Source organism: Schistocerca serialis, chromosome 3, assembly GCF_023864345.2.
Source record: "Schistocerca serialis cubense isolate TAMUIC-IGC-003099 chromosome 3, iqSchSeri2.2, whole genome shotgun sequence".
In the NCBI taxonomy this organism is placed as follows: domain Eukaryota; kingdom Metazoa; phylum Arthropoda; class Insecta; order Orthoptera; family Acrididae; genus Schistocerca; species Schistocerca serialis.
In genome coordinates this window covers 451,115,886-451,136,513 of record NC_064640.1, presented here as the reverse complement: position 1 = coordinate 451,136,513, position 20,628 = coordinate 451,115,886, and the positions used below count along the sequence as shown (strand labels likewise).

The 20,628-nt window shown below is 40.4% G+C and overlaps 1 protein-coding gene across 1 annotated transcript in view; it reads right to left on the bottom strand.

Annotated features, from left to right (window-relative positions):
* The window catches only part of LOC126470350 (glycine dehydrogenase (decarboxylating), mitochondrial), a 288,221-nt gene that overhangs the window by 211,155 nt on the left and 56,438 nt on the right, over positions 1-20,628 (bottom strand). Inside the window, exon 3 of the mRNA XM_050098138.1 lies at positions 3,448-3,526. Within this exon, the coding sequence (XP_049954095.1) occupies positions 3,448-3,526 (79 nt within the window). The remainder of the gene's footprint in view (positions 1-3,447; positions 3,527-20,628) is intronic.

Here is a 20,628-nt window from a genome sequence, read left to right as displayed (position 1 = left end):
AAGAAGATATCAAACGGAGAGATTTCACTCGTAAATTCTTACTAGCAGAAGAGTTCGGATCGTGCTGCTTCTGTGGGGTGCTTGTGTTAACCCCCAAAATTTAGTCGCTGCCTTTATGAAGTACAATCAGATAATGAAAACCGACTGAAGCGAAATGTATCTGACAAAATATATCTTCATATCTTTAGTGGCATTTCGGAAGCTTCCTCTAACAATGCATTTATGGGAGTTGATTTCATGGCTCCAAGAGTTAGACGGATCACCCTATAATGGAGTTCGTTCAAGTTTATATACAGTATATTTCGGTACGTTGCCGTATACCACGGACGAGCAACCGGCGGCCCGCGATTTGTTTCAACGCGGTTCGCGGAAGAAAGTCTTGGGCGAGAGGGAGGCGCTCGTGTCGTACTCCCCCTAGGACGCATTTTTGGTATTTCAGCCGACACTCGGGTCGTCTAGGGTTTGCAGCTTGTGTATACTAATATAATGCTAAGTTCAAGCGATCGAGAGTTTTAACCTTTTTAAAATGAACAAAGAAATGATAGATTAATTTATTTAGTGATAAAGAAACAACCCATGCCTATGTGATTAGTTATCAAAAACATTTTCGGACAAATAATGAAAAATAAAAACGCTTGCTAATAGTGTTTGTGAATATTAACACACTAAATTTCAAACACTGGAATGACCTACCTGTGACCAAAAATCCCAAAGGTATTCCTAATTGCTTGTCGACTGGGATTACCTACCTCAATGCCGTATTTTCTTCTGTTCTCATATTAGCATTACTAAATATCCCTTGTCCGTTGTGAACGTAATAGAAACTGCAACTGCTGAAACTGCAGGTTCTTTATAATAAATTAGCTGCAACCAGCTGCTTTTATAGGTATTTATTTGTCCACTATGATATTTAAAGATGCCTGGCATCCCATCTCCAGATGTTTGCTTTTACTTACATGTTGCGAACATTGTATCTTTACTAATATCGTTGCAACTTTGCAACGGAAGTTTTGACGACAGCTGTTTATGACGTCTAAATGACGTATAAATGAATACGAACATCTGAAAATGCGTGAAAATAAAAATCAATGAAATATCAAAAATGCGTGATTTGAGGCTTAATTTGCTGGCGTGGCGTATTGGGGTGCCATTCATATCTGTTCTTTAGCACATAAACATTTACGTTACTGGCGCTAGTTTTGATTTTATGCGCTAGGAGCGGTGCTGTTGCATCATGTGACTAGGCGTTCTTCGAACTTAATTACGTACGTGATCAGGCCCGCAGTTCACCAGAGGTTACCTATGGCTGCCGTATACGATACTTCCGTAGTCAAAGGCAGAGCAGATCAAAAGTATAGTCGGTTCCATTCCCCACCAGACCCTGGCAACTGTTCTCAATACACGGTCCCGTGACATTAATCAGATGAACGGCAATAACCACTCGCAGATGGCAGCACTAGCAGTGGAGTGTGTATAACGCGTGTGGTTATTAACCCGAGAGGTCAGGGGGAAAATTAGACGATGAACAGTTCTGCAATTCCTCCATGTGGATATCAGTATCGTCGACTATAAAAACATAATCAGCAAGGGGGAGTGCTCGCCGATAAAATAGTACTGCTGCCACTTTCTTCTATTTCAAACGACTTTTTGCGTGATGTTTTTCCTCATTTGTTGGAGTTGGTTGCGTGGGTAGAGAGGACGGTTTAGTAGACATCTGATGGTGCGCGGGGGTATGCGTTTCCAGGTCTAAGTGAAGCTTTTCCTCCAACTGGTAAACTGAAAAGTGCAGCTACTCGGACTTCATCTGTGGTCTGGGTTTGTGTGGAGGCATCACACTTGGCAACTGGCTTCTTAAGGTCCGATGCAAAAGAAGTAGTAAACTCCTGAGGTTGCGTAGCTTTAAAAACTTTTCTTGTTTCACCATAGTGTATGCGTAACTCCAGAATTTTCTTTTCCTTGTTATAAATCCCGCACTTCCTCCTCCATACTGGACGATCCCCAGAGCAGTATATAAATTTCGGAGGACGCGTACGAGAACCATCAGATTCGTAAGATGTGCCTCCACAATTTCCACACGTAGCCCTCTCGTTATATGCTATTGTGGTATGTGGAAATCTTAGACATTTGAAGTATTGCATTGCGTTGGGAACAAACAGTCGAACCTTAAGACGGATGTAGACTGCAAGAATAGTTTCAGGTAATTCCGGAGAGTTGAAGGTTAGAAGAAATGTTGCAGTATTTTCCCAGTGTGTCATTGACTCCTCATACAGTTCAGCATTTCTGTTACACCCAAGTTTTTCCATTCTTCACGTAACTCCTCAGGGTCCATCTCCATTATATCGGAGTAGATAATCACGCCATCGCAGAATTTAAGGAAGGTATACAACTCAGCCACAACCTAAGGCCGTACATCCAAGAAGCTTAGATACATGGTGACGTAGCAGTTTCAACTAAAAGTGATCCAATACAAAATCGTTTAACACTTTCTAAGGATCCACAATATCCTCCAATGATTTGTGAATATATGAAGGGGACACCCTCAAAGATTCCCTCTGTTCTCTTGATTCTGAGACTACTTCTCAGGCAGACTGGCCAACCGAGCTCTTTTTGCTAAGTAGGTGTTAGGTACTACCTGACGGCACACTCGTTCTGTCAGTGATATGACATTTTAGATGGAAAACAAGAAAGGAAAAATTATAGTGACAAACAAGCTACAGACCTTGCGCGGATTGTCACTATGCCCAACTATGTATTTGCAAACATAGCTCATATTTTTATAGAGCGAGCCAATTACTGCAATTCTGATATTAAGTTTTGTTTCAGAATTTTTGCTTTCAGTCCCAATTTATACCTTTCCTCTACCGTGTCATCTCTCCATTTGGTTGATGTTCATAGTCATACCAAAGATTTCACTGGTGTTGCCTAAATGGAGCAATTGAGGGGTCGGTAAGAATACGGACATGAAAGACACACATATGTATACAAACTGGTTCAAATGACTCTGAGCACTATGGGACTTAACTTCTGAGGTCATCAGTCCCGTAGAACTTAGAACTACTTAAACCTAACTAACCTAAGGACATCACACACATCCATGCCCACGGCAGGATTCGAACCTGCGACCGTAGCGGTCGCGCGGTTCCACACTGTAGCGCCTGAAACCTCTCGGCCCATCCGGCCGGCCATATGTATAGAAGTATCGATAATGTGGACCACTAGAAAGCAGCCATATATTACTGAAAGGTTGACAAAAATATGCACGTGGATCCTCATATAACATATTATACTAAAGGAAAGCACATGATTTGTGACAACACGAACTGTAACATTATTCCTTAAACTCAATTTTCATTGTGAAATGTCAAATACATGTCGTGGGATTTAATAGAAATTATACGAAGTTGAAAGATACTTAGTATTTAAATGATTTCAGAATTTATCACTTACTTGTTGGATCACCAATATCTAGGTCCTTATTCAGTCGGATGTTCTGGGGCACTGCATCATTGGTCATATCATCCAGTGACTGAAAATTTGAATTAACTTTCGTAAGAAACTGTACAAAGAGTACCATATATAAGAAAATGGAAGTAAGCATTATTTACATTTTATTATTCGTCTATCACATTTCTTATTTTGGATGGCTCTCTGTTATTCATGCGCAACTGTGTTTGTAAATAGAAAATAACAGACACCATGTTGAAGACTTGGTATGTACTTCCTCTGAAATAATGAAAAAGCCTCTACATTCTTTAGATGATTGGAAAGCCGAAACTTCAATCTAAATTTATTAGTCATGGACTATCTGCACATATCTGTTCATTATTTTAATTATTATGTTACTAATAAATTTTTGTTTGTGAAGTTATTACATTTACATTGTTGCCATTATATTTTAATGTAATATTTATGTTGAGGAAAGAGCAACTGAAAACAGCCACTTCTACTAACCAAGGGAATAGAAAACAGTGCCTGAATACACTTGTACATAGACTTTAAATAAAATGAAAAATGTGTTTTCAAGTTTTCACCACGTCGTTGACCGCCCCGCAAGATGAACATATGTGCCTGAAATGAAGCGTGTAGCACGGATTACCTATATGGCAATACACAAATAATTAATATTAAGGAAGTGTACATTTTAGTATCACCACATATTTAACATGAATGGAGGGTCACAAATAAACCAGCTATCTAACAAGAGTAACGCTACGCCGATTCGAAAGCAGAGGTATCAGACAGTAACGTTAGGAGAACGTATTGGCCACTGAAGCGGCGGTACCTGTCGGTCTTCGAAGAACACTTTTACTTCCCACACCGGTTGTATCTGAGCATTGTCCTGCTGAAATGTGACATGCAGAGTTGCTTCAAGGAGACGCAGTTTTGCTGGTTTTAAGATCCTCGTGACATAGTGGTTGATGTCCTTACTGCCGTCAACTAGTAGGAGCCGAGGTTGCCTGTTGAATTCCACAGCGCAGGAAACTATTACACTTGAGTTTTTTCCTTAAGCCGCTCACCAGCGTAAGCAGTTCTTTTGTGGTCACCATTGTAGCGTTAACAAGTATACGATAGTCTCCGTAGAATAGGTTGAAGCATGAGTCGTCCGAAAACATTGCATTTGCCCCTAAGCACATGATCGATGGTGTTGACGTTCTGATTGCAGCACGAAGCGTTTGTGGTTTCTAGACAATGGAAGGTCAGAAGATAACACGCGTGCCACCGTTGTAGACAGTAGGAATCAGTGTCGGAGCTTTGATACATACAGGTTCACATTCATTCCAATGCTTCAGTGTCGAGCCACCACTGAACGAAGCTACACAGTTCAGTACGGGCAAGCTGGCAACGTGGTTGTCATACCGTGTAGTAAACTACGTGGTTAAGGATCGATGTACGATCCTATTTTACCCACGTGTTCCACATACGTGTCACGTCGCAGCGGAGTGTCTCGTAACAGCTGAAATGTTCAAGTTATGAGAAATCTAATGCTTGAAGCTTTGTTGAGATCAATTGTCCATTATGAGCCCCAGTGTGGCATACTGGCAACTGATTTCATGGATTCACTTCGACGATTCTTCAGTAGTTCAAATTCGCGTAATCGGACATTACCCTCTCACGTAATACAGGCTACTGCTGGTCTAGTACACCCCATCAGTGTGAGTCTCAGGTACTTACTGGTGGTTCAATGGTCTGCACGTCTTCCGAGCTTAGTTACATTTGCCTCAATCTTTCTGAGAGTTCCAGTTTTTAGAAATTAGTTTACAATCGATGTTCGGAAAACATAATTTACAATTAAATGAAACGACGAAAGATTTTAAAAGAAAATTTAGTTTACAATCATATTCCTTGCTTTACTCTTTTTAGAGTCTTCATAGAAATTTAAAGAATTGTCGTTTCTATGGGACCTACACCAAATGAGTACTAACAGGACATATGGAATCTATGCAAAGAACTGTAGCATTAATAGTCACAGGTTTGTTCGACACATGGGAGAGCGCCACGGGGATGCTTCAAAAACTGCACTGGCAGACGCTTTAAGATAGAAGCAAACTACTCTGAGAAAGATTTCTTATGAAGCTTCAAGAACTAGGAAACTCAGTCGACGTAAAAAAGGGGGGGGGGGGAAGGGGGAGGGTGATACATACACACACACACACACACACACACACACACACACACACACACACACACACACACATACACACACACACTCTAAAGTGTCCTACATGGTTGGCCTTGTGAGTAACAGTGCTTGAAACGCTTCGCAGACTCCCCACGACATGCATCATGTATGAGGCGCCTGGGCATTTGTAGCGTATCATTTGAATAATCATTATCTAGAGCTACTTGATTAACAACGCGAGCCCGCTAATTTTGGGTTACGGATATCGCTGAAATTTCGCAGAGATGTCCACAATCGAAAATAAAATTCGACATATATTTTGAGTTTGGCTCTATATTTGTTAACGACATAGAAACTTTTTGTGTTACTTAGTACATAGACTATAAACAACTGAAGTGTAGCACAGTGGTGAATGGGTCACGCTCCGTGTTTGTGGGCTTGGGTTCTACTTACCGATTCTGATAAAAATCAGTAATTTTACGTAGTAATATATATATTATTTTTTTCATTTGGAACAAAACATGAATATTAATGAACATCGCAGTTTTATTTCATTAGCAGTTAAGATTCATTTAATTTCATAGTTATACGTTATAACAACCTGAATTCACGTAACATACTAAAACTAATACTTAAGAAAATTAACATCAATTAGCTCATACGTTAAGCATTCAGTAAGCGCTCTAACATGTGAAAATATCTGAAACGTGAAGCTTTGCTGCATAAAGTTCTGTAAAACACTGAATTTTATTAGAAGTTCTTCCACGTCATATAGCTATTGATAATGAAGTAGTGAGCGGTTTGCAGCAAAAGTTTTTCTTAGTTTTGGGTGGCGGACTTTAAGCCGGGACGGCATATGCTCATCACGGCAATTCAATCACTGGCTCTCGACGGGGCCCTCTCACCACCTGGCCATAGTCATTACAACTTACAGAACACTATAAACGTGTATGTCGATTTCCTTAAATACTATGGGGCGTTTAGCCATAATTTCAAAATTGTGTCGGTTTTTATCCTCACTGACTAAAACTGTGAGAATTTTTTTTGGAAATCAGTGAGTCACCACTTGTTGCTTCCCTTGTTAAGACAGGCCACGGAGTGGGTAGTGCCTGTTCAAGTCATGGTACTGCCGCCTCTTACACTACACTTGGCTTCGAAAAACAGTTAACTCCTGCCCACTAACTGATAATTCACGTTTTCCGACTAACATGGTGGACGTGGACACATTGTACTGTCTCCTATTATTTTCTCTATTGTTTTCTTGTTATTTTAAGTTGACATTAGCTTATATTCAAGTAAGCTATCTTGGTTAGGTATCGTATGGACGAAGCGGACACTACGTCCTTGAGCCAATGTTGCAATCACGACGCGCCGGCCACTTGTTAATTCAGCATCTGCTGTCGGTGGGAGCTGTAGCCAGCTTGAAGTCCCAGGCCATGTCCTATGTGGGCGACAGAAGCGACCGACAGCGCGCGACAGCTTCAGGCGACAAAATACAACCGCAGGTATAGTTATAGAAGTGTCCTACATGAGCTACATCTGTGTCGCTGCCTGTCTCCCGCTGCAACTGGCGACGTTTGAATTCAAACGTGTTTGAATCTTGTCGCTTGTAGCGGGTGCGACAGCGGTAGCCATAGTTCAAACTGTACAGGGTTTTGTGAGACAGCAGACAACATGTCGACTGATTTCGCCGAAATTTTAATAGCAGAAGTTAGTAAGAGGCGCTGTTTATGGGATATAAGAGAGAAAAGCTACTACAATAGAGCCATATGTGACCAAGAATGGGCGGCTGTGTGCAATTCAGTGGGCTCAACAAGTAAGCGTTGGTTTATTTTTTTTTCTTTTGCATGTGCGAATATTCATATTTAAGTCATTACGATACCCAAAAAAAGTTGATTTAATTGTTTATGATCGTATATCAATTACAAGTTCATCTCATTGGAGTTATTTCTTTTCTTTTCTGATTCCGTTCTACAGTTGTTAAAAAGTGATTAAATATGTATGAATTTTTTAAATATTAGATTAGAACTACTGTTTCAGACGCGTTTTCCATTATGATACTTAGTAATGTACATTGGCGTCTGTGATGAAGGTAGAAATTACGCACTTGAACCACTTAAAATAGACTTTAGGGATTTATTTATCATTAAAATAAAGCTTTCCTGAATATACGCTTCAGTTTTGACTTTTTTAACGATATGTCTGCTGTATATGAGGTGTGCAAACGTAGACATTGTGCTCAATATCAGATTTTTTTCATCTTTACAAATCCTTGACTTGTAAGATTTTCCTTTTTTTCGTGGCATCTGCCGTACGTTTGCTTTTATTTTTCTGTATTTTGTAAATACAATGTAAGGACTGGAATAGAAGGTTGTCTGTTCTTAAATGTCCCTGAACATTCTGGTGTAATTTGCCGTTCATTAACTATTGAATATCATTTTATTTTTTCGACAGTGTGAAGAAGACTGTAATTATGCTACTTAGTATTAGAATGGTATGTTCAGCAGGGATATTTTGAAATCCAAGTAATATCCAGTAACTTGCCTAATGTGTGGCAGCTTGTGTTGTTCTGATTATAAATTTTGAAGCTATTATGTGTGTGTAAGGCCTGAATACTGTTCTGTTAGGTGACTCAGATTATGTACTGTATTAATATAATTAAGAAGCCGAAGAATTAGCTGACTACTTTACAGTGGTCTTAAAAATTAACTGGTATATAATTTGTAGAGTAACAAGTTTCACTTTCATCTTATTCTCTATCATTTTTGCTCAAGTGGAAAACTGAGGACATTTTCCTTTCATTTTGGCCAATGGTTCCAGGTATACTGCAATTGTTTTACATATTTCTACTTTCATCTTAGCATAATAAATGGGTCACATAATACAATGAAAAATATAAATCCACAGTCACAAAGATAACTTATTACATATTTGATTATCTGGTTTCAGAAGGCGAAGCCAAAAACAAATGGAAATCCCTGAGAGACGGTTTCTGAAGAGAACTGAAGAAGAAACCAATAACATCATCAGGTGATGCAGCTAATGCATGGAGTAGCAAGTGGTGTTATTTCCAGGCGTTGATGTTTCTTAAGGACATAATGACACCAAGAGAGCCTGGAACAAATGTGGCACTTGAATGTCAACAATCACTGTCATCAAATGGTAACAGTGACACTGAAGTGCCAGAAACTGATCTTGGTGAAAGTAAAGTCTTTGATGGCCACGTTGATTGTGTTCTGACTGAGGAGTTCCTGCCCAGCACAGAAGACCCTAACTCTATGGTTGCCACATGACCACCTCAGCCGTCACTGACAGGGTCAGCAAAGAGAAGACAATCTGCTAGTTTTGAGAGAGAACTACTTGAAATGGAAGCGAAAAAGATCAAAATTGTGAAGTCACAAGCCAAATGTGAGGACAGAAAGTGTTTGTTGTCATTGGTACCTTATTTTAAGCAAATTGAACCACTATAAAAACTAGAAGTAATGGGGCAAATAATTGATGTACTGAGAAGCAAAATTTCAAACAAAAAATAATACAAACAAGTGCCTTTTTTCTCTGTAACATCTTGTACCTGCCATTCTGATTTAAGTGATTCAAGGCTGTGGATAGTAACTACCAGTACAGTTTTTATTAGTGACATGTATCTGCTTTTAAATTGAGTAATTAATTTATATCACTTACCATAATGGTCTTTTTGTTTGAATTTTCATAGATTTGTACAAGCTCCTATTAGAATGCATCTTCAGAATTTTGTTATGTGCTGTTGAAACAACGAGACACAAATCAAGATTTATATAACTTAGGTTCAAGTAGTGCAGTACATTGTGGATAGATTAAATCTGTTAAGTAAACTGATCTGCAGGGAGACCATGTTGTGATATGGCAAAAAGGTTGTGGGAATTTGTACATGAGTATATTGGGATGAATGCTTGTACATTTCAAGAACAATGAATGTTTTTGTACTGAGGCCAGATATTTGTACTAGAGGATTGCTGTTTTATGTAACAGGATCAGGGAATATGCCACATTTTGGATAGTGTTGGAATGTAGTAGGTTTGTTGGTCTGCAGTGAGACAAACAGGTGGTCGTTTTCTATCATTCATCATGTTCCGTAGATTACATCAGGGAGGAGAACCTTCAGGAATGTGGAGCAAATCAAGATATACACTGTTGTTGTTACATGCACTGTCTGTACAAGGATCTTTATTCCATTTCTTATTTCTGGGTTCTGTGTTTATAGCCACTGGATTACACTGAGCTTTTCTCTCCCCACAAGATACTTTAGTGCCAGGAGTTATCCAGTGTTTATCTTTCTGTTCAGTATTGCCCTTGTTTTATTGTTAAAAAACGAGATTGGAGTTGTTTCTGGAATATATTTAAGAAACAGTTAAAGTTACCATTAACATGCTTTATAAATTTCCCCGCTACATTATTTACATAACTTCTCTCTACGGTGATAGTCATTGTTAATGGTACTGCGATGTAACAGTTTTGGTATGTGGTGTTTAAAGCTTTCCCGGTGTACTGATTGTTCCATAAAAACACGGGAGAACTGCCAAATATCAGTAACGTTCTGCCACGATATTTCGGCGCAGAGTCTTCTGGCCATCTTCAGGTGAGTACCACTGTAGTAGTACTACTACAGTAGTAGTAATACTACAGTGGTATTCACCTGAAGATGGCCAGAAGACTCTGCGCCGAAATATCGTGGCAGGACGTTACAGATATTTGGCAGCTCTCCCGCGTTTTTATGGAACAGTTTTGATATGATCAGTACCTAACTGGCCAGTAAATTTTATTGATTACATTTGAATATCATGGTCAGATAAATGATTGACCATAGGTTTTACAGCTAAATAGCTATATGTTGTTGGATTTGAAACCAAATCGTCAGTAGCTGTTTCACAGTCTCATTCAATCACCATACAGAATGACGCTGTGGAAAATAATACAAAGATGCAGGTGAACATTCTCATGAATTCAAAGCACTAACCGTTTTCTTCATTGATAATATGTTTGTGAAGATATATATTTATGCACTAGTTAGTAATGAAAAAATGTATTTAAATGTTTATTCCAAATTTCCATTTTGTACACTATTAAAATAATTACAAAACTCATATCTGGTATTTGTTGCCTCTCGACGTGAAGAATTTAACCTCACTCTTGAGTCAGTGACTGTGTTAAATGTGGGGTCAACACCTTCTTTGTCAATAATAATAATAATAATAGTAATAATATACAGAATAGTTGTTGCTTTCACAATGGGTATTGCATTGTCCACATCCGTTTCTATTGGTTTTAACAAGATTCTCCATTTTGAGGAGAGAATTCCAAATGAGCATTCAACAACTCTCCCTGCTCTTGAAAGCCTTTCATTAAAGACTGCCTTTTCAGCAGGTAAATTTCTTCCTGGGTATGGTCTCATTAAGTATGACGTCAGTGGAAACACTTTATCTCCAACAAACACATGTGGTACTTTCATGTTCGAATTTGGCAGGAATGATTCCCCAGGCAAAATTATTTCATTTGATTCAATTTTCCTACGGAATACTGTATTACTGAATACTCCACCCCCACCACTGTCTCTTCCATATGCACCAACATCAATTACAGCAAATCTATGTTTGGCATCCCTTACTGACAGCAGAACTATAGAAAAGTAATTTTTACAATTGAAATATTGACTTCCCGAATTTGGGGGGCTGCTAATTCTGATGTGTTTCCCATCTATACTGTCAATGCAATTTCGAAACTGCCATTTTTCCAGGAAGTCCTTTGCAGTACTGGCAAAATACTCTTCTATTGATTGTGGCATATGTAATGGTTGGAAATATTTGCCACTGCTGTTTCGCCAACCCTGAAGGAATAGGAGAGCTGGCGAAATGATACTCCCGTTGCATAATACCTGAAGGAAGAATGAATTTTTGTTTTTATACAGTTTTTGCTTTGTAAAAGTAGTATGTCTTAAATTGGAACAGGTAATCTATAATAATAGCTTTCTCTACAGACCCTTATTTCCTGTTATCAAAAGGGTAATAAACTAGTATCATAAAGAGAAGAAGATGGGTAACTGGTGAGGTACACCACACAACAAATAAATTGAAAATGTATTAAGACCTCTCCAAGCGAAGAAACGCTGATGCATATTATATGTTGTACAAAATAAAAGACAGGTGACTGCAGTTTCAGCAGGGAAACAAAAACGTTATTCATTAACATGGCAGTAGACAAAGGAGATAATTACTCAAAAAGACTTTCATTCCTTTATAAATGAAAAGGGAAAAAGTAATAAAAAGGGCAGAAGATAGCACTAGTGATGTAGATCTTATAGAAATAGCAAGCACCTTTAACAGATATTTTATAACTGCAGCAGATGATGTTATAAAGCAAAGGAAAAGGAAGTACTACTAACTATTGAATGTGTAAACTAGTATCTAGTACAAAACTATCACTTTATAAATCAATGTGTGTATGTAGTGCTCAAAACTAAAAAAGTGGGATGTGTATATTAAAGTCAATGAACACAATTAAAGAAATAAAAAGCATATTTTTTTTATGAATTGTTATAGATGAGCATTTGACATGGGGAAGGACATATGTACTATGAAAAAAGATAAACACACAATGGAAATTCCTTGCTGGAATAATACATAAAATAAAAGAAGGGAACCACTTATCTATAGATGGCTGATGGCTGGATTATAGACACATACAAGGTAAAAAAAAAACAGTCTATGCCCCATGCCTTAGTCATCTGTAGGGGAATGGTTGCCTCTCTTTATTTCATGTAAGGCGAAGACCCAGAGTTTCATGTACAAAACAGTATACATTGTGCATGATAAAGTTCTCAGGACAATGTACAGTGGACCCGTATTCCCACATCTGTCCTAGTCAGTTCACATATGAGGAAGTGTATAAGATACATGCTTACAAATATTTAAAACTCAGAAAAGAAGAGTGGGGTGTATATACACAAAAATCAGAATACTTGTGCAATGAGAGTAAGTGATAAACTACTCCTACATAAAAATGTAGACCCATAACTACATAAGAGGAAAGGAAAATTATTACATAACACAGCAAAATCTCAAACTGACAGCGACTTTTCCAGATTAAGCAGGCAAAAGGTTTTTTTTATTAAGCTATCAAATCAATCAAGGAAGAAAAAGATTGAATTTTTTAACTGATTTAACTTTTATGCTGTGATAGAAGATGTGGAGTAACCTCATAAGTGCCTTTAAAAAATAATCCTCTTTTCTTCATTACATATAAATTGTAAGGTAACATGGTAAAGGCAGTCAGAACAGAGATGTTCATCTGTCTTAATCTGTGCACCTATAAACTTGTGTAAGACATCCTATACTCTCAACAGAAAATTGTAAGCTAGCGTCCACAGGCAAAGAATAAATAATCGTTTATGACAGTCACATTAGCAAAGAATAGTTTGGTACTTTGCACTGTGAATTTATCAAATATGTAATCATTTTGCCATCAATTCTTAGAACATTCTTTATTGTCGACGTTAATTTACACATAATCTCCGCTAGCACTGATTTGAAAGAAGTAAATTAGTAAAAAAACGCAAAACAGAAATCGAGTGCTACACAGCTCATGTTACATTTTGAAAGCACATACTAGTATATGGTAGTAACTTAACTTAGTGCAATTATCAGCCTTTCTTCCATGCTTATTGGCCGCTGAAAGTTGGTGGTTGCATGCGAAATACACACCTTTAAACCACTCACGAGATAATCGAAGGTATGTATGTTCATTCTCGTATATTCAAAAAATGTGTTTGGTAATCGCCGTAACTCACGATACAAATGATGGAATTCGCCATGGTGACTCCTCGTTTTGTAGATTTCATGTACAGTGCTCCTTTGACGTCTTAATTTCCTAATTTTCAGTTAATTTTTCTGCTGTACTCGGAGCTTGCGGTAGTTTGTCGCTCGCTCGTAGGACTGTAGCAAGAATGTCGCGATTCCGCTGTCGCGCGCTGACGGTCGCTTCTTGTCGCTCACGTAGGACACGGCCTTAGGTCCTCCCATACTGTCCCATTTGCATCGGTGCGCGGCAAAAGCAAGGAAGACTACTGTTCAAAAAAACCATCCCGACTTACGAATTAAGCTATTTAGAAAAACCGCTGAAAACCTAAATTAGATTGGTCAGACGGGGACTGGCATCCCTATTCTCTCGAATGTGTCTTCAGTGTCTTACCGCTGCGCCACATCATTATGTGGGGAAGGAAGGCTGTGAACTCTAATTTTTCTAATTCTTTCATCACAGTCATTTTGCAAGATTTGGGAGGAAATAATATGTTGCCTTAGTTCGTGGTGCTTACGCCTCTAATTTTTTAACAGTATACCCCTCCAGTCTGCGAAACGTGTCTCCTGCAGAGAGTGTGTAACATCCTTCGGACACTCTCGTATTTGCTGTACGCATCAGTCAGGAAACGCGCCGCTCTTGTTTAGATTTCTCTACCCTCCTATTAATCCTACCTGGTAAGGATCCCAAACTGCCGAGTTTCCTCAAGAACCCGTCAGACGAGCGTTTTTTATGCTACCTTTTTTTTTTTTTTAGTTGTATTACATTTCGATTAGATTCCTCCAGTGAATCTCAAGCTGACGTATGTCTTTATCACAACTACTTCTATTTGGTCGTATAAACATGCATTTTCGGTTTTATGTATAGAACAACACTGCATGACAAAAAATTGATACACCCAGAAGACATGGTCAGACGTCAATGTAAGTACGTGTACGTACACACCATCAGCAATTATGTAAAGGATTAAAGCTGCAATTTTCTGTGACAGGTAGAATGGCCCCCAGATTTCATTACTGTGGTTCAACTTCAGTGTGGTTCGTGTTTCGTGGGTTTCGGATTTAATGTGCTTTGGGCTTAGTGTTGTTGGGAGTTTAGTGTTGTTACCAGATCTGATAGGGAGCATAAGAGTACTGTACAGCGTCAGATGTTGGGTGATCACTATGAAGGATGTAGATATGCTGCATACTCGTCTGAGACAGCGTTATCAGCGCATAATAAAGTTTGAAAGGGGCCTCACTATGTGTGTCATTTGGTTTCCTGGCCCAATACCAGGTTTGTGGAGCACTCAGATGTGAGTGGTCCAATGTTGAATGTTGGCCTGCACGGGAACACGAAAGCAAGGATACCCGTCACCAAGGTTCTGGTCCGCCACTTCTGGCCACCATGAGGGAGGATCACCGTATTTTGCACCAATCACATTGTAACCCTTCACATCTGTACCCGCCATCCGAGAACAAGTAATGGATTCCCTGCATCATTTTGTGTCACAGACATCACAGCAGCAGCCGGACTAGGGAATTGCCGTCCCATGAATAGGCTGCTCTTAACACAACACAAACAGCTTTGTTTGGAGTGGTGCCGTGATTGGAGCACGGAATGCTAATGGATGGCGTCGCATTATGTTCGCCGTTGAACCTTAGTTCTGCTCTACCCTGGATGACCAACGTCGACTAGTACGGCGGCGACCTGCTGAGGAGTCATATTTTTCCATTGTTTTGGAGAGGTACTGCAGTGTTGCTCACGCCGCCCTGATGTGGGGAGCCATCAGTTACGACGTCTGGTCACGACTGGTAGCATTTGACACAATGCTATGTCACGGACAGCCCGCCTCGCTAGTCCTGCTGTCTAACGCACTGCTTCCCGAGCGGGAAGGCATGCCGATCCCCGGCACGAATCCGCCCGGCGGATTAGTGTCGCGGTCCGGTGTGCTGGCCAGCCTGTGGATGGTTTTTAAGGCGGTTTTCCATTTGCCTCAGCGAATGCTGGCTGGTTCCCCTTATTCCGCCTCAGTTACACTATGTCGCCGATTGCTGCGCAAGCACTGTTCCCACATACACGTACACCATAATAGTGTACCACACGAACACTGGGGGTTACACTCGTCTGGAATGAGTCTTCACATTCGCATACACCATAATTAGTGGACCACATGAACACTGGGGTTACGCTCGTCTGGAATGAGTCTTCTACTGGAGGCCGAAGGGCACAATAACCCTGGGTTCGGTGTGGGGCGGCGGTGGGGTGAGTGGACTGCTGTAGCCTGTTGTGAGGTTGTGTACTACCGAGGGCTACAGTGGGGACGAAGCCTTTCCGTCGTTTCTAGGTCCTCAGCTCAATACATACATACATACATGTCAAGGACATCTTGTGTCCTCATTTGTTGCTTCTCATGCCACAGGATCTTGGTGACATTTTTCAGCAGGACAACACTCGTCGCACATGGCATCTGTCACTATGAACTGTCTGCGTGATGTTGAGGTATGCCCATGATCAGCAGGATCTCCAGATCTGTCCCTGACAGAACTTTGAAACTTTGATGAGGGACTCTTTTGACACTGGGTCTCTGAATGTTGAATTCCCTAACGGTTTGTGACGTGGAGTATTCCATGTGCCCAGATCCAACTATCATTTCGCATTCAAATCTGTTAATTTCCTTCATGAACCATAACTATGTAGGAAGGGTTTTCACATGAATCACCTGAGTACAGATGACAGCTCCATCAATGCACTGTCCTTTTATTCCTAGTGTGCGCCATGCTACCGCCATCTGCATATGTGCATATCGCTATCCCATGATGTCACCGTGGAGTATATGGTGGTTATCTGGTAATATTTTTGCAGAATATTGCGAGTACATATATTGCATACACAACGACTGTATATTACCAGAAAATGGGAAAGAAAGTTAGTTAACTGAACTCTATTCGATTACAGTGCAGAAAGGTAAAAACATAGATGTTAAGAGAAAGCAAAATGAATACTGAAATCCAAAAGATTATTCACAACTGTGATAGATGTTATGTATCCATTAATATTGCGCTCTCTCTCTCTCTCTCTCTCTCTCTCTCTCTATCTCTCTCTCTCTGACTGTGTGTGTGTGTGTGTGTGTGTGTGTGTGTTTCTCCTTAGGATAATTTAGGTTAAGTAGTGTGTAAGCTTAGGGACTGATGACCTTAGCAGTTAAGTCCCATAATATTTCACACACATTTGAACATTCTTTTTTGTCTTGTTGCTTTTTTGTTTTGTTTTGGAAGTGGTACAGAACGGGCGTAGGCAAGAACGCTGGACCCAGAGCAGATGGCCAGTATACCTGCCGAACAGAGCGTCGGTATTTTCACATTAGTTGAATTTTAGTATTATTAGCCGATTCAGCACTTGCGAGAAAAGTGTGCGATTTCTTTAAAGACGTATTCGTTCGGAAATATGTAGGACTGGAGATACAGTTTTGAATGAGAGAAAGTAGGATTCTGTATCAGTTACATAGAATGATTACATAAATTAAGCTGTTTTCTGTAGCGAATAATTGGGAGTAGTCAACATAGCAATAATTACGATAGACTTGGTGGAATGAAGTGGGCCACATATTAAGAAAAATACGTTTTCTGGAACTCTAACAGTTTTGTCATCGACAGGATGTTAAATTTTATTTATTTTAATTTTCCTTCCGCCACTTGTTCACGTCACTTCACTGCATTGCACTGCACAGCACAGACCCTTCGCCTGTTCCGAGCTCCGCCCGGCAACCTTTTACGTGTACTTTAGGGATCTCTTTTTCGTTGTGGTTTGTAACTCAGTACTTAGTCCTTTTGGCGTCCTATCTGTAAGTTCTAGCCATTTTAATCTTTTTTATTAAGTTATTACATGAGTAAATTCTCAGTTCAGTTTCGATGTCTTCTTACTTACATGATCAGTCAGACTGCAACTTTTTGAGCGCCTCAAATTATTTCATTTCAGTGACCTCTATACGCGTTTTATCTTGCTTTCGTGTTGTCCACAACTCTGAGTCGCATCTCGGAACAGATATCGCTAGTCTTTATAAACATTTATTACTTTCTGAACTTTGTTATCTAAGGTTGTATGTAATGTTCAGTAAACGAGACAATATTGAGGCCCTATGATTTATATTGAAGGAAGGCAAACCTACGTTTATGGTATTTGAAGATTTAGAGAAAGCTTCTGACGGTATTGTCTGGACTACACTCCCTGAAATTATGGAAGTAGCAGGGACAAAATACAGGGAGCGAAATGTTACAACTTCTACAGAAACCAGACAGCAGCTATATGAACAGGACATGAAATTTAAGAAGGGAGTGAGGCAGTTATGCTGCCTATCCCCAATGTTATCCAGTCAGTACACTGGGAAAGCCGTGAAGGAAACCAAGGAGAAATTTGTAAAGGTAATTAAAGATCAGCGAAAAGAAGAAGAAGAAGAAACTTTAGGATCTGTCGATGACATTGTACACTGTACAGTCATATTAATGTCACCCCCTGCCAAAAGTCTGAATAACCACATTTTGCAATGATAACTGCTGCGAGATGTGCAGAAGAGGGTCAGCGAGGCTCTGGAAGGTACCGAGAGAGATGCAGAGCCACGCCGATTGAGTGCCACTGCCAGCTGCGCTAGGTTTGTCGGTTGAGGATCCATGGCGCGAACACCTCGATCGAAGAGATACCACTGATTCTCGACTGGGTTCAAATCCGGGGAGTTCGGTGACCAGGTCAGTACGGTAAACTCATCCTGGCGCTCTTCGAGCCACGTACGTGTACTGCGGGCCGTGTGACACGCTGCATTGTCCTGCTGGTAGACGCCATCGTTCCGAGGAAAAACGAACTGAGAGCTGCGCTCATTCCTCCAGCCTGAAGCCTTTCGACGATTGTTGCTGGGTGTTTGCTTTCAGACGTTTCACGCCGTACACGCCAACGGCCCTCTGTCCGATGGAGCATAAAACGTACTCGTCTGAAAAGGCCACCTGTCGCCACCCAGCGAACGTTCACTTGCGGTACTGGCGTGCAAATTCCAGTCTTCGTCGCCGTTGAACAGGTTCGAATGGCTCTGAGCACCATGGGACTTAACATCTATGGTCATCAGTCCCCTAGAACTTAGAACTACTTAAACCTAACTAACCTAAGGACATCACACAACGCCCAGTCATCACGAGGCAGAGAAAATCCCTGACCACGCCGGAAATCGAACCCGGGAACCCGGGCGCGGGAAGCGAGAACGCTATCGCACGACTACGAGCTGCGGACCGTTGAACAGGAGTCACCAAGGGTGCATGAACAAGGCGCCTGCTGCAGAGGCTCAATGCAGCAATGGTCGTTTAGGAAGGAGACACTGTTGGTAGGCCCTCCGTTCATCTGGCCGTCATTTACTCAGCAGTTGCACATCTATTCGCCCGTACAGATCTCCGCAGCCGTCGTCCACCCGTGTCATATATGGCCAGTGGTGCATAACAGTTGTCTCGGAGTCATTTTGCCACCCACGGTATACTTAACCACAGCCGCATGCGATCGGTTTACAAACTTAGCCGTTTCTTACATGCCCTTCGTTTCCGCATTACGACAACGACTGCACTATTTTTCCGAGTCTCCATGACCATGCTAGTCCTGCCACCAGCGGTCTGTGAGTGATTATTGCATGCTGACGTCGAACACAGGTGGTGGCACACTAATGTGACTCGGCTGAATGTATTTATTTATTTATTTATTTACATTTATTTACACGTGAAGTTCCGTAGGACCAAATTGAGGAGCAAATCTCCAAGGTCATGGAACGTGTCAGTACATGAACTTACAACATAAAAGTAATAACAGATAAAAATAAATGTTCATGAACCTGAAAGAAAACCAGTCGATAAGGTTAAGCAAACGCTATCAGCAATACTATGAGAATCGGCTTAATTTTTCAAGGAACTCCTCGACAGAATAGAAGGAGTGACCCATGAGGAAACACTTCAGTTTCGATTTGAAAACGCGTGGATTACTGCTATGATTTTTGAATTCGAGTGGCAGCTTATTGAAAATGGATGCAGCAGTATACTGCACACCTTTTTGCACAAGAGTTAAGGAAGTCCGATCCAAATGGAGGTTTGATTCCTGCCGAGTATTAACCGAGTGAAAGCTGATTATTGTTGGAAATAAACTAATATTGGTAACAAGAAACGACAATAAGGAACATACATATTGAGAGGCCAATGTCAAAATACCCAGACTCGTGAACAGAGGTCGACAAGAGGTTCGTGAACTCACACCACTTATTGCCCGAACCGCCCGTTTATGAGCCAAAAATATCCTTCTAGAATGGGAACAGTTACCCCAAAACATAATACCATACGACATAAGTGAATGAAAATAAGCAAAGTAGACTAATTTACGTGTCGAAGTATCACTCACTTTCGATACCGTTCGAATAGTGAAAATGACAGTATTAAGTCTTTGAGCAAGATCCTGAACGTGGGCTTTCCACGACAGCTTACTATCTACCTGAACACCTAGGAATTTGAACTGTTCAGTTTCACTAATCATATGCCCGTTCTGTGAGATTAAAACGTGAGGTTTTGTTGAATTGTGTGTTAGAAACTATAAAAATTGAGTCTTACTGTGATTTAACGTTAGTTTATTTTCTACAAGCCATGAACTGAGGTCATGTACTGCACTACTTGAAACCGAGTCAATGTTGCATACAACATCCATTACTACCAAGCTAGTGTCATCAGCAAACAGAAATATTTTACAGTTACCCATAATACTAGAGGGCATATCATATATATAAATAAGGTACAGGAGCGGCCCCAACACTGATCCCTGGGGCACCCCCCACTTGACAGTACCCCACTCAGATCCCACATCACAGCCGTTATCAACATTGTGAATAATGACCTTTTGCTGCCTGTTGCTAAAGTAAGAGGTGAACCAATTGTGAGCTACTCCCCTTATTCCGTAATGGTCCAACTTCTGGAGCAATATTGTGAGATCAACACAGTCAAATGCCTTTGTTAAATCAAAAAATACGCCAAGCGTTCGAAACTTTTCGTTTAGCCCATCCAGTACCTCACACACAAAGGAGAATATACACTCCTGGAAATTGAAATAAGAACACCGTGAATTCATTGTCCCAGGAAGGGGAAACTTTATTGACACATTCCTGGGGTCAGATACATCACATGATCACACTGACA